The sequence below is a fragment of the Ovis canadensis genome, chromosome 3, assembly GCF_042477335.2.
Source record: "Ovis canadensis isolate MfBH-ARS-UI-01 breed Bighorn chromosome 3, ARS-UI_OviCan_v2, whole genome shotgun sequence".
Lineage (NCBI taxonomy): Eukaryota > Metazoa > Chordata > Mammalia > Artiodactyla > Bovidae > Ovis > Ovis canadensis.
Window position 1 is genome coordinate 168,014,881 of NC_091247.1, and position 13,947 is coordinate 168,028,827.

The 13,947-nt window shown below is 46.6% G+C and overlaps 1 protein-coding gene and 1 long non-coding RNA gene across 48 annotated transcripts in view; one reads left to right on the forward strand and one right to left on the reverse strand.

Annotated features, from left to right (window-relative positions):
* R3HDM2 (R3H domain containing 2) overlaps nt 1-13,947 on the forward strand; it is a 162,579-nt gene that overhangs the window by 146,497 nt on the left and 2,135 nt on the right. For 15 of the 47 annotated variants that reach the window (XM_069584928.1, XM_069584907.1, XM_069584929.1 and 12 more), the window contains 8 exons: nt 2,710-2,952; nt 3,293-3,419; nt 3,653-3,813; nt 4,274-4,428; nt 5,943-6,043; nt 11,201-11,370; nt 11,799-11,946; nt 13,617-13,714. In XM_069584928.1, coding sequence (XP_069441029.1) covers nt 2,710-2,952; nt 3,293-3,419; nt 3,653-3,813; nt 4,274-4,428; nt 5,943-6,043; nt 11,201-11,370; nt 11,799-11,946; nt 13,617-13,714 — 1,203 coding nt within the window. Of the gene's footprint in view, nt 1-82; nt 116-927; nt 1,030-2,709; nt 2,953-3,292; nt 3,420-3,652; nt 3,814-4,273; nt 4,429-5,942; nt 6,044-8,226; nt 8,323-11,200; nt 11,371-11,798; nt 11,947-13,616; nt 13,715-13,947 lie in introns of all 47 variants that reach the window. The other 32 variants (XM_069584917.1, XM_069584881.1, XM_069584887.1 and 29 more) reach the window with 5 other exon arrangements.
* Nucleotides 1-13,947, reverse strand: part of LOC138437496 (uncharacterized) — a 28,242-nt gene that overhangs the window by 2,293 nt on the left and 12,002 nt on the right. The window contains exon 2 of the long non-coding RNA XR_011255988.1: nt 1,316-1,426. This is a non-coding gene — a long non-coding RNA (uncharacterized lncRNA). The remainder of the gene's footprint in view (nt 1-1,315; nt 1,427-13,947) is intronic.

Sequence of the window (13,947 nt, forward strand, 5' to 3'; positions counted from 1 at the left end):
TCAGATAATCGTGAGGTTGTAATGAGATAAGTGTGTGTACATGAGCAGTGTATATCAGTGTTATTTCCCCCTCTCTTCATAGGGCTCCAGAAGCTATGACTGGAGAGCTGATGAGGTGATTGAAATGACTGGAGGGGAAGAAGAGAGAAAAAAATAACTCCCTATTAGTTGGTTTAGAACACACCATGTTCCTAATAAACAAGTCCTCCTGCTTGAGGCAAGTGAAGGAACCCAAGGAACAAAAGCTAAGACTAGGCTATTTATATTTTATTCCTAAATCCCTCCCTGTTTGCTTATGGGAGCATTTTTAATACTGCCCTGTCCGCCTGGAGGAGCATAGAAGAATCATGGAGTAGGAGGAAGTAGCACATGAACTGGCTTATTTTTCCTTCTCTGCCCTCGGGAGGGAGATGATCCTTGTGAATGAGCACTCCTTCAAGAGAGTGGTGTGAAGTCAGGATCCTGCCTGGGAGAGTCGAGCTAGACCTTGGATGACCCTTCCTACAGAAGCAGGAATCCCTTCTCAAGGAGGGTTATGCTCCCCAGGAATCCTGTGCCCAGGAAAAATGCTTAGGGAAAAAGCTGTGTTTAGAATCAGACAGCAAACCCTGGCTCTGAGAGTCCTAAGACTGTATACAGCAGCTGCAGAGTTCTGAGTGGCTAATGGGGTAGAGTGTCTGCAGTGGGTCTGTACTGATAGGGGAGATTGCCTGTTTGTCAAAGATATGAAAGCTAGAGACCAAGTCCTGAACTTGGTCTCCAGCCTGCTCAGCTACCTTACTCTTCATGTGAAATTTCTCTTAAGATTAACCTTGTTCTTCCTTCCCTTTCCTTCCCCTTCTCTGCCTCACCCCCACCCCCACCCCCGCCTCTCCCTATACCTCCCTTTGCTCTTGCCTTTCCACATGTCTCACTGCTGGTCCACAGCCAGTCCCGGCTCTGCAGCCCTCTCCACAGCCTGTTCAGTTCTCTCCAGGCTCCTGTCCCCAAGTACTTCTGCCAGTCTCTCCGCCCCAGCAGTACAACATGGTATAAACTCCATTCCCCCTTTTTGTCTTGTTCGTGTGTGGCCTGTGTCTATGGGCCTGTCTGGGTCAGTCTGTGACAACCTTGCAAAGCAGTTATGCTTTTTAGAGGACCATTGTTAGGAACATATTTCTTCTTTAGGGGCTGGCACAGGCTGAACTATACTTCATTTCTAGTGAACTATATTTCATTTCACAGTACTCCAGGCTTCAAAGATGCCTAAAGGTAAGACAGAGAACAGTTACTCTGAGTTTCAGGAGAGGGGAACAAAATCAGATGTTGATCTAACCTGGGCTCCTCGTCCTCTCTGCCATGTGCCTTCTTCATCTCATCTGCTCCCAGGCCATGGTGGAGGAATGCAGTTTATTCTGTACTGTAGAGAATGATTCTCTATAATTCCCTTTAAAAATAAAAACACAGTTGCAGATTTCTCTAGTACCACTGGTAAAAGCTTCAAATGTTTCCCTGTTTTACATAAAAAAATACCCTCTTCTGTTGTATAGCATGTGCTGTTTAAATTGTTTGTACTCTGACAACAAATCCTTTATAAAGATCTGGTCTGTTTCATAGTTGGTGACTTCTATCATGGTTATAGGAGCCCTGACTTTTTTCAAATTTTGTGTTAATCACACCTGTCTGCTTTTTCACTGGAATCCCTTCTTTTCTCCCACCTCTTAGCTCCATACTGAAAAGTTCTAGAATATGAACCTCAAAATAGTAACTGCAATCCAGTGCTCTTGTCATCTGTTCCTTCCCACTAAGTTAGCAAAATAGCTAAGATCAGATCCCTGAAAGTTGAGTGAAACCACAGGAAAGTACTATCTTTTGTTTCTACTAGTTTTGTTTGTGTATGTGTATGTATATGTTGATTACTATCCATGGAGCAAAAGAGATGAGAAAGTTAACAGAGTAACCTATCACCATACAAGTGAGAGATGGAACACCCTCACCCTTGCTGCTTGGAGAAGAGGGCTGAGAGAGAAGGCAATTACAGATTAGTCAGTCAGTCTCTCTCCCCAGCTCAGCTGCTCACCCTGGCCTCCTTTCAGAGGTGAGAATTGGAAGTGGTTTCTGAAGGGCAGGAGAACACTAGGCAAGTGTCAGAGAACAGAGGTGGAAATGACTTCAAGAGGGAGTAAGGAGATAAGCAGCAGGAGCTGGGATCCCACCAGTCTTTCCAATGCATAGGCAGAGCTGGGGAGCCATGTGAACCTACCGATCAGCCACACAAGGTGTTATCTGGGTCCTTTATTATAAAAATGAGATTTATGACAACATATAGGCCCTTTGCATGATTGGAGGCATGAGGAAGACAGGATATGGAAAGACTTAAATAGTCCTGTTTTTTCTATATAGAGAAGTTGTGTCATTGCTCCTGTTTCCCCAGGACTAATTCTAATAAAGGTCATAATCAGAGTGGCCATTGTTACCTCATATGTGGTAGGGAGACTGGCTCTGGAGTTGGGCTTCAAACAGCTTTCAATTCATAGCAATTTGAAATACCACATGACAGAGGCTTAGGGCTAAAAAGTACCTCCCAGGGCACAGAGGTAGGAATATCCTCTGTGAAGGAAGGAAGGCGGTAGAGAGGGTTACTATTTCTGTCTGTCTGTCTGTGTTGAAGCCAAAGACCTGGGGCTTGATACGACCTCAGTCCTTGGGTCTCCCCCACTCTCTCAACAGGCAGATGATCTCAGCAACCCCTTTGGACAAATGAGCCTTAGTCGCCAAGGTTCTACTGAAGCAGCTGACCCATCCTCAGCTCTGTTCCAGCCCCCACTTATCTCCCAGCACGCTCAGCAGACTAGCTTCATCATGGCTTCTACAGGGCAGCCCCTCCCTACTTCCAACTATTCCACCTCGAGCCATGCACCACCTACTCAGCAAGTCCTGCCACCACAGGGCTACATGCAGCCCCCTCAACAGGTGAGTGGTTTGGGTTTCCAGTTTAAATCATGAATTCAATTTATCCAGTATTATAAACCTTTTTTCCTCTAGTTTAGACAGACCAGAGGAGATACCTGCCCGCTACCCGCCTCCGTTTCCCCACCTTTCTCTTGAGAGTTGTCTTTCTAGTCAGAAACATCTATCAAATAAGACAAGTCCTTCCTCTTCGGTTTCAAACTTGTACGCTAATGCTGCAATTGCAGACCCCCAATTTTTCTGTTTACAGACTTCCGGAATCGACTGTGATGTATTAGTAGCTGGGGGGTGTTGGGGCTGAATTTGAGGGGCCTGCTCGTACATCTGTCTCCTCTCACCGTAGATCCAGGTGTCTTACTATTCCCCTGGACAGTATCCCAGCTCCAGCCAGCAATACCGACCTCTGTCTCACCCGGTGGCCTACAGCCCCCAGCGTGGTCAGCAGCTGCCGCAGCCATCCCAGCAGCCTGGTAAGAGGCACTGCTGATGTAAGGAGGCAGCACGTAAGGGAAGGACAGCAACTGGGGAAGAATTACTTTCCCTCTTTAAAAAGCGGTGGGGAAGGGGAGTAGTGGCTGGAATGGTTAGGGTCCTAAAAAGGAACCTGTGATCTCCAAAAAAGAAGGAAAATTACTAAGAGAGTGTGACCTCCTAAACATTGTTGAGGCTATACTGATGTCTTCTCTGCTTTGCCTGTCCCTAGGTTTACAGCCCATGATGCCTAACCAGCAGCAAGCGGCTTACCAAGGCATGATTGGGGTCCAGCAGCCACAGAACCAGGGCCTGCTCAGCAACCAGAGGAGCGGCATGGGGGGCCAGATGCAAGGCCTGGTGGTTCAGTACACTCCACTGCCTTCTTACCAAGTGGGTGCATTCTGAATGGGGAAACCACCCAGTCCTTGGGATGAGGAAAAGGAGGACAGTTCCCACGTCTGTCCTCGAGTCTGACCACTCGAACACTAAAACACTGTTCACTGTACCTCTAGCACTTTTAGGTTTTCTTCCTCTGAAAGAAGGTCAAAAGAGTCTGAGAAGAGTGTTCATTTAAATTCTTTGGTCTTTATACCATGCAAATGAGTGTATGCCCAGAAAAGTAGGATCTAGAGGAAATTAGGCTCCTTCCTGTACATCAGATGCCCAAAGGTGATGTTTGGAGGAGGGGAAATGGAGGTAGCACTAAGCGTTTCCTTTAGGTGAGGAGAGTAAGAGGATCTCTAAAGGTAGGGAAGGAGATTAGAGTGTCCCTGTCCAGTGATGACTAAGCTGTTTTTTGGATGACTTCATTGAGAGTAAAAGTGGTCATTCTCTTCTTGTCTTCACCCAGGTCCCAGTGGGTAATGACTCACAAAATGTGGTCCAGCCGCCTTTCCAGCAACCCATGCTGGTCCCTGCAAGCCAATCTGTGCAGGGGGCCCTCCCAGCAGGGGGTGTTCCAGTGTACTACAGCATGATCCCGCCAGCTCAGCAGAACGGTACAAGGTGAGGGCTCCCAGAGAGACGGGGTGCATCTCCTGCAGACCTTTAGCAACTGTTGCACCATGGTTTTTATTCCACTGGAAAAGAAAAGCAGGGGTAAAGATCCCAGGGGTAGGGACTTCTCTGGTGCTCCAGTGGCTAAGACTCTGTGCTCCCAATGCAGGGGGCCTGGGTTTGATCCCTGGTCAGGGAACTAGATCCACATGCCTTAACTAAGACTTGGTGCAGTCAAATAAATAAATGTTTATTTTTTAAAAAGATCAGGGGTACCCCAAATCAGTTAGAACATGAGGGAGTTTATTCTCCTTGTTAATTTGATATCTGCTTAAGAATTCGTTAGCAGGAAAAAATTCCTGCTTCAGAAACAGAGACTTTATAATTTCCCCCCATTTTTGTTTTTCTGAACTATGAAATAGAGAATGCTTATTATTTTTTAAAAAAGCAGTTTGGTGTATACATATGTAAATTTTTCCATGTACCTCTATAGCCATGGATGAGTCTGAGGTGTTGTCTCTATATGTCTGTTTATATATCTTAGTATGTTGTTGTTTAGTTGCTAAGTCGTGTCCAACTCTTTGCGACCCCGTGGACTGTAGCCTGCCCGGCTCCTCTGTCTGTGGAACTTCCCAGGCAAGAATACTGGAGTGGGTTGTCATTTCCTATTCCAGGGATCTTCCCTACCGAGGGATCGAACCTGCATTGATGGGTGGGTTCTTTAGCACTGAGCCACCAGAGAAGCTCGTATATCTTAGTATAATGATGTAATTTTAGAGATAGAAGTTTATCTTAGAAATATCTAGTCCACTCCCCTTGTTTTATTTTTTGCCCTTCTTCTATAAATGAGGAAATTCCAGCTAGGGATATTAAGAAACTTACTCAAAGTCATACAGCTAGTTAGTAGAAGCAGAGCTGGGATTAGAACTCAAGTCTGGGCCTACGTCAGTGTATTTCTGTGTCTCTCTCAGTGTACATATGTTTATTCCTGTCTTTTTTTTTTTTAATGTGTCTTGAATTTTGTGAGGTTTCCCCCTGTTTTTCTTTAATTGATGATCTGTGTTTGCCATTAAGAAAATATCCTGAATCTCCTTAGTTGTTTTTTTTGCCCATCTCTCTCTAGCACTGTAGCCCTGTGTGTCTGTTTCTGGCACTCTCCTTGCGAAAGAGACACAGAGAGAGAGTGTGTGTATTTGTGTGTGTGTGTGTGCGTGCATGTGCGCATACACTCGCATGAGTTATGTATTTGGTGTTTCTACACTGTTGGGAAGAGCATGTGTCACTAACATTCCATCTGTAGCACTGATTAGCAGCTTCCTAATTGAAAGATGATCAAGTACAGATATATATAATTAACTTTGAACTGATGAGTGATTTTAGAAATTGCATGGCAAATTGGTCTGGGAATGGCTTGGAGCTGCCTTGGCTTCCCACAGGGGAGGCCCAGGAGGCAACAGCTGTCTGCCAGGAGCTGCGTTCTTCCCTCTACCGCTTTACCACTCCCCTCTTCTCCATCTCCCCAGCCCTTCTGTGGGGTTTCTGCAGCCTCCTGGCTCTGAGCAGTACCAGATGCCTCAGTCTCCCTCTCCCTGCAGTCCACCACAGATGCCACAGCAGTACTCAGGTAAGAGCATAAAGAATGGAGGGGTCTTGGACACTGGTGAGAGCAAAACACTGCTGAAGGACTTGTGCTCTAGAACTGGGTAGGGCAGAGAAAGTTCAGGGATTGGCTCTGTCCCCAGCTGTGACTTCTTCGGGAGGAGAAACCAAAGTCCTAGAAACACCTGGCTGGTGTTTTCCAGAGGTGTTGAAATGAACTCCCTCAAGAGGGGAGGTGGTTTGCCTGATCCCTACCCCTGGGGAACCACATGTCGGTTGGGTTCCTTGTTTCCTTTCTCTCTCCTCCTTAGTTTCTCCCTCTCTGCTGAACCAGCCCTGCGACTGGATTACGACTCACATGCCTTTACAACATAAAGGGCGTATATCTCTGTCTCTTGCACTCATTCTTCCTGTAAATAGCTTTTCTTTTCTCTTGGGAGTGTGAGAGAGGCTGACAAAATGCTTTTAAAACTGTATCTTAGATTTGTTTAGCAATTTTTCATTTGTACTCACATACATTGTGTCCTTTTAATTCTCTCCACAGCTTTGTAAAGAGAAAATTTAAGACTCAAAGAGGGATAAATTTTGTGTAAGGTCACAATCCTAAAGCTTGAACTTGGGTCTTTTCACTTTCTGTAACCCCTGCTACAGCCTCGGACACATTTTCAACAGGTTTCTGTACTCTGTTCCTTTCCCTCCAGTGGAAGGAAAAAGGCCTTCTTTGGAGGGGCCGGTTATCCCAGGTGAATGCACTTAATGCTACACAGCTTGTCTGTCTTTGCCTAAAACCCCCCCATATACCAAGAACAACTGCTGTTTCCCTTTCACCCTACCCTGACATATCATTGCACTGCATTTAAATTGATTTCAAGGGTTCTGGAGGGGAGAGGGTCGTAAGGTAGCCTCCAGCCTTCCTCATTCCGCTCTACAGTGGGAATGTCAGAGTGCCCTCTTCTGGTGAGATAAAGTATTTTGCCAGTTTTTCATATTTTAGAAATGGGATATTTTTCACATAAGATTTTCTGTACTCTGTTATGGGTGCTGTGGAATAGATTCCAGAATCAATCTTGCTCACAAGACCTGATCAATTCTTAGCTTCAAGGATTAATAACTTCTGCCTTTATCCAGACCAACCATGGATCTCTTACAGGCTGAGGTTTTGAAATTCAACAACCCTTACTACCCTTATTATTGGGTCTCTCCAGCTGTATCTCCTGGTGTCTGCCAGGGGCAGCTGACCTTGAAATTCCCAATGGGGTATGGAAATGATAGAAACTAGCTCCAAGAACTGCTGTAGCCTGTGGTGGTGCTTGATACCGCAGGGCATTTTCTCTCCTATTTGTTAAGATAAGTGTGTGCGAGTGCATATGGGTATAGTTGTATGTGAATGTCTGTGTAAATCCTTAGTGGCATATCAGTGTATCTACTGGGTCTCTGCATTTATACCTCTTCATATACAATATACAAGGTCTTTGAATTAGAAACAAATCAAGTGAAAATAATTTTGCAGTACCTACTGTGGACCTAATGATAAGTAAACTGAAACAGCTATTGGTTCTGAAAGTTGGCACTAGAGATCTGGACTGGAATTGGAAGGGAGATAATCTAGGTTCTTCCCCAAATTAATAAAAATAGACAAAACCCTCTTCATCATCTCATTTCCTTGCTGCTTTAGAATTTTCTAGTATATTTCCTTTCTTTCTAGCCACCCTGATTGACCTAGGCTTCTGACTGACCCCTTGTACTTTTCCTAGATGTTGACCCTCTATTCCATCCACATCATCTAAGAGACCTATTCACCATATCATTGATCTTACAAATCTTCAATCCCAGGTCATGGGAATCTTAAGAGGAAGTGGAAGAAAAGGAAAAGTGCTTCTTTTGCCTTCCTTTCCAGTTTGCCCTTTACTGGAAAGCTAGAAGGCCAGCATTCCCCAGAAGGGCTGCTGTGTCACCTCCAGAGGATAGTCACCCGCCCTTCTCCCATGTAGCAGCATGGTCACTTTTCCAAAAATAAAGGCAGGGATTAGGGTTGACTGTTCCTGGAGCAACTGTTCTGGTTTATTAATACATTTTTGTAGTTGCCCAGTTTACCCCCAGGCCTGAACCTTAATTCCTTCACTATGATTTTAGATATAACCATAACCCTAGGAAATAGTTTTCTCCCCACTAAAATAATGACTTGCAGGTCCTTTGAGGTTTCTGCAGGCTTGTCTTGGGAAGATGCACATGGACATGAAATGGCAGTGAAACCTATGCACAGACTCTCAACTCACAGTGACACAGCAGCGTGGCCAGAGCGAGGTACATACAGAAATAGCTTCCTACATACTTACTGGCTCATTTTGTAGCTGAGGGCTTTCCAAAGCGGAGATAACTCTTTCTCCCCCCAGTTCCTGAAGATAACCCTCTCCCCCACCAAAAAAAGGGAAAAAGATGAAGATACTGTAGGATTATAGCCTGTAATTTGGAAAAGATGCCTGAGGGATTTTATTTCTCTGGACATTCCTTTCCATAGATTTCACTCCAGATGGTAAAGAAGAAGCCTTATCAGTTTTCTACCTCAGTGATTTAAAAAACAACAACAACAACAACTACTAAACAAAAACCAATTCTGCCAGACATAAATGTCATCTGTTTGTATTTATGGGGTTTGCTCTGCCCAATCGACCTTTCTGCCCAGGTTTAACGATGCCACTTAAAAAGCCATTCACACGTCCCCTCTCTTTTCAGAGCTTTCAAGATGAAATTGATTTCCTTATTCAATTCCCTTCTCCCACTTCCTACTCTAACCCAGGCTCCTTCCCCCAGCCTGATAATATGAAAGGCCTGTCACTGGGCAGTGCCGTGGGGGGTTTTGTTTTGGGAGATTTGGACAGTTTTTTGCCATGTGCATTAAGAAGTGGCCACAGTTCAGCTGCTAATGGATGCCACCTGCTTCTGGCTTGAGGATGAGAAGCATAAAAATCAGCTCATCAGCAGAGTAGTGCTCTCTGTCCTCGGCTGAGTGAAGGAACAACGCTCCGGGCTAGCGGGGGAGGACTCAGTGTGGGGAGGAGCTCAGGAATGAAGCTGCGACTGAGAACTCTGCCTTTGTTTTTGTTAGGATCAGAGAAAATAATATGAGGACTTTGTTCTCTTTCCCGCTCCACTTTAGACCCCTAATAGCTCCTTATGGCTACATGTTGGCATTATAAAGAGCATCTACTGCCTTGCTTGTGCCCATACCCCACACATTCAGACATCCTCTACCCTTTCCTGGCCCAGGGCATTAGGCTTAGGTTGTATGTTGCCTTCCAGAAACGCTGTGGATTTGATTATTTTTGCGTTGGCCCCCTCAGCAGTGAGGTATTTGAAGAAGGTCAGTTGCAGTTTTTTGGCTAAAGGACACTGGTGCCGGTGGGGCTCCTAGGATGGGAGATACAGGGCCCAGAGCAGCTGAAGTAAAGAGGGAGTTGTTAAAGGCATGACGCTTCACCACTGCGCACTTCCCCTGCAGCCCTTCCACAAGCTGTGTTGGTGAAGACCCTGCCCCCTCTGGCAGGGGAAGGGAAGATGGGAGCCTGTTGTTGGGAGTGTTTGTGCTCTCTGATTAGATGAACCCTAGAGGGTGGGGGAGGGGCACAAATTGGGGAGTAGGATACAACAGATGCTGTGTCTCCTGAGCTGTTCTTAGACCTCCCCCCACTTCTTTCCTTTCCTTTGACCGATGCTACCTGAGAAAAGCAATCATGCTCACTTCCCAGCATGACTGGTGCCCAGGGCAGAGGCTGCAGCATTTCCTGTCACAGGAAGCAGTGTGATGCTGGCGGCAGTGGCAGCCCCAGGGCGCTGAGCCACGAAGCAGCACTGCAGCAGGTTTCGATCTAGCGACCCCCAGCCCCGTGTCTGCCACCACACACACACGTGAACTTGGCCTGTCCGTCCACAGGAATACAGGCTGCGGGCCAAGAGCAGACCCTCACGCTAGACAATCCCATGGGGAGGCGGAGCTCCTGCCCGGCTCTCCCCGCAGGAACTGTCCCTCAGACTGCTTCTCCCTGACCCCTTACCTTGTTTTTCACCGTGAGGAAGATTCAGGACTTGGTATTCCTCCTCAGTGAGCCCTTTCCTTCCCCCAGCCTGTGAGAGGGTAAACCTACATCCATGGTTGCCTAGACTAAAGCCCCACGGCTGCATCCTGTCAGTGAAACCTTCCGAGGGTCTCACCCTCCCCCTCCATCCCTGCTGTCGCTGCTTTAACTCATAGCCATTGTGTTCTGTTTCAGTAGACTTCTAACTAGTCTTCCAGTCACAGTCTCCCCCTCCCTTCGGCCATCTTACATTTGGCCACTGGGGTTAGCTCTCTGAAGCACAAGTCCTATTTCCAACACCTCTGGGTTACAACCCTTACCTGAATGTGCTTCGAATTCTTGACACCAGCTCTTTGTTTAATGTCCAACTCTCTAATAGACTGCTCATTCCATTGGGGTAGAGACCAGTTTTTTGTTGTTGTATACCCAGTGCCTGGCATAGGAACTGGTAAATGTTCCATAAATGTTTATTGAATAAATGAAGAGATGTATCTCATCCCCTAGTGCTTCCCCTACATAGCTCCTGGGCCTTCCTTAGCACCTTGAATTATTTGTCATTTCCTGAATGTGACATATATCTCTATGCCATTCCCTCTACTTGAAGTGTTCCAACTCACCCTATCCTTGCCCAGGAATTAATGTCCTGGATCTGGTTTAGTGAAGCTGTGCACATTTATCTCCTCTTGACCAACCAGAGATCACTGACTTATCTGCAGCCATTACCAGAAAAGCCGGCACGTGCCTGCAGCCCTGGCCTAGGCTCCAGACTGGGGCCTGTACCACGCCCAGACGCTTGAGCAATCTGATCTGGACATTTGGTAATACCTAACTATGACAGAATGGAGTAGTTTTCGGCCAAGCCTATCAAAGTACCCCTCAACCAGGGGAAGGCCAGGAGAGCATTGGCATCTTCCCCTCAAATTTCCACTGGTTTGAGGAGAGAGAGTCAGAGACCAAATCAGCAACTGTCTCAGATTCCTGGCAGGACACAGTTTAAGTGACCCTGAAGCCGTAGGTGGATTTGCTTACTGGCTTTCCCACTCAGGGTTAGCTGACAGGCTAAAATGTAGTTTGAATTCCCAACCAACTGCTTTTTCCCTGCCACTCAGGAGTGTCACCTTCTGGACCGGGTGTGGTGGTCATGCAGCTGAATGTCCCTAATGGACCCCAGCCTCCCCAGAACCCGCCCATGGTCCAGTGGAGTCACTGTAAATATTACAGCATGGACCAGCGGGGTCAGAAGCCTGGAGACCTGTACAGTCCTGAGAGTAGCCCCCAGGTGAGTCCTGCAGCCCAGCTTTATCTTGGCAGGGAGGTGACCAGAGTCTTTTCAGGAAGCAATCTTTACCATTGACCATGCAGCCTCTCTTACTTGTGCACTCTTTTACCCTGGACACTTTTCAGAAGAAACACAGGAAAGAGAGGAGGGAGCATCTTCTTTCAAGGAACCTAAGACCTAAGGTGGCAGATAGGACGCATGTTTAAAAACGCTAAGGGAATACGTAAAACAGGTTGTCAGGAAGTGAATATTAAAATAATACCAACTAATTAGGCACCCCGGGGGCCAGTGTGAAGGAGCACTCTGACTTTGACAGAGTTCAGCAAGAGAAGCTTCCTGAGAGAGGTAACTTTCAAGCCGAGTCATAGGAGCAATCCAGAGGGCAGAGTCTGGTGGATATGTGATGTGTACTCCGCTCTCTCCCACAGGCCAGCACACAGATGAGCAGCAGCCCTGTCACATCTCCTACTCAATCTCCAGCACCCTCTCCTGTCACCAGCCTCAGCAGCGTCTGCACAGGGCTCAGTCCCCTTCCTGTCCTCACACAGTTCCCCCGGCCTGGAGGTCCTGCACAGGGTAAGGGTTCAGTGAGGTGGGCTGCTGTCAGCTGTCAAATTCACCCGTTGCATCCCATTCCCAAGTGGGGAGATCAGGAAGGGAGCAGTAGACAGAGAATCACTGTGGCTGGCCCTCCCGTTCGTGGAAGCCAGCTCTTCCTTTAATGTCCCTGCTTGGGCCAAAGACACACCCCTCTTTAGTGCTGCCCATAGTTACCTTAACTCTAGATCTCCTTTACGTATTTAGTATTTCCTTTCAAGTCCCCAAAGACTGTGAGCCAGGGAAAAGAAGTTCCCTGAACTTTCTAATGAACAGCAAAGAGTTTAACCTATCAGTACTGAGTCTGAGGCCTGGGAATATGGGGTGTGTCAGAAACAGTATGGTTTTAGAAAAGGGAATGCTGGATTTGAGTGAAAAGACTTGGGTTCACCCCCAACTTACTGTGACAGACAGAAGCTTAGAACAGCTGCTCGTTGCTGTCTTTTCCCTGGTAGACACCAAAAGAGGGCTCAGCTGTGACTGTTGCAGGCAAGGAGGGAACGTCCTGGCACTTCTGCTGTTCTTTTGATCAGAATCACAAGTTATAGGAGTCTGTTGAGATGCCACCCAGCTTGTGGGAGTCCTGCTCCCTGCACCTGGGCAGGTGGGGGACATGGCCCCTTCCTCCAGCCTGGGGTGGGTGAACCAAAGAACCTAGTCCCAAGCCACCGAGCCCCAGATGACCACGTCCCTCCCATGATCAGGAAACCAGAGGTCACCTTCCCACAGAAACTTTATTTTTCACAAATCTCAAGTGCAGAATATAGATGGCCATTTTAAAAAGCACAGTCAAATTTTTAACCAAGAATTTACAGGAATTAGAGTTTTATAGCTTAAAAACATACCGCCAATATTTTCAGAAATAACTCAATTTCTTCAAAAAGTTAAAAAAAAAAAAAAAGACTTGAGTTCAAATTCTAGTTCTACCACTAACTAGTTTGTGAAGCTGAGTATGTTACCATGTTACTTAAACTTAGAACCAGACCTCAGTTTCCTAATATATAAAATGAGGTTAATCACATGTAAAATGGAAGTAATCTTATCTGCTTTCTGCCTTGGCTATCAAAAGCAGTATAAAAATAAGATGAGAATATGGTTTAAAACTTCAGAGTGCTCTGAAATACAGTATTTATCACCAATAATAGGTAACACATAGGTGCTATATCTTATAATCATTTAACTGCACCAGTGCTGATGAGGGAAGAACATACCCAACATCCCCTCTTCAGTAACAGAGACAGAATTTGAATATAGTCTGACTACAGGTCTCTCTTGTCTACTACACTGTATTGCCTCTCATCTAAGTCAGAAACTTGAGCCTTGGGTTTAGGGTGAGAAGCAACTACATGAGAAATAAAAGACAGTTATAAGGGTCTGTAGGTTTCCTCCAGGGCCTTTTGTCTTCAATGAACAGAGCCCTTCTTCAAAGATGAGGGAACCTAATAACCCCTTTTGTCCAAGATACAACTGAGAACCAACGGGGTTAGAAAGAAAGACAACACTTAATCAGTGACATGGGCACTCCTATCAAAGAAACAATAGGAATAGTATGCATTGTTGCAGTCCCATCTCCAAAGCCCCATGAAGTCTCACAGAAGTCATACCAAATAGCTCAAACTCCCAGAAAACCACCTGTGCTTCCTCCCTAGGTGATGGTCGCTACTCCCTCTTGGGCCAGCCGTTACAGTACAATCTGTCCATCTGCCCTCCCCTGCTCCATGGCCAGTCAGCTTACTCGGTGCACCAGGTAAGGGGGTCTCCCATCAGCCTCAGGGCCACTGGAATCTCCTTCTCATCCAGGCCCCTGCTTCTGAGCCATCACCTCAGCCAGCTGGGTGGACAAGGGAGACAACCCAGAGAGCATGGACGCAGTGGGAGGAGCCTTCCCCACTCCCGTGCTCATTCTTCTCACCCCTTCCCAGTGCCAATCGGGAGGGGCTCTTTATTTCTCACTGGCCACTCTCTGGCCGGTCTGACTGC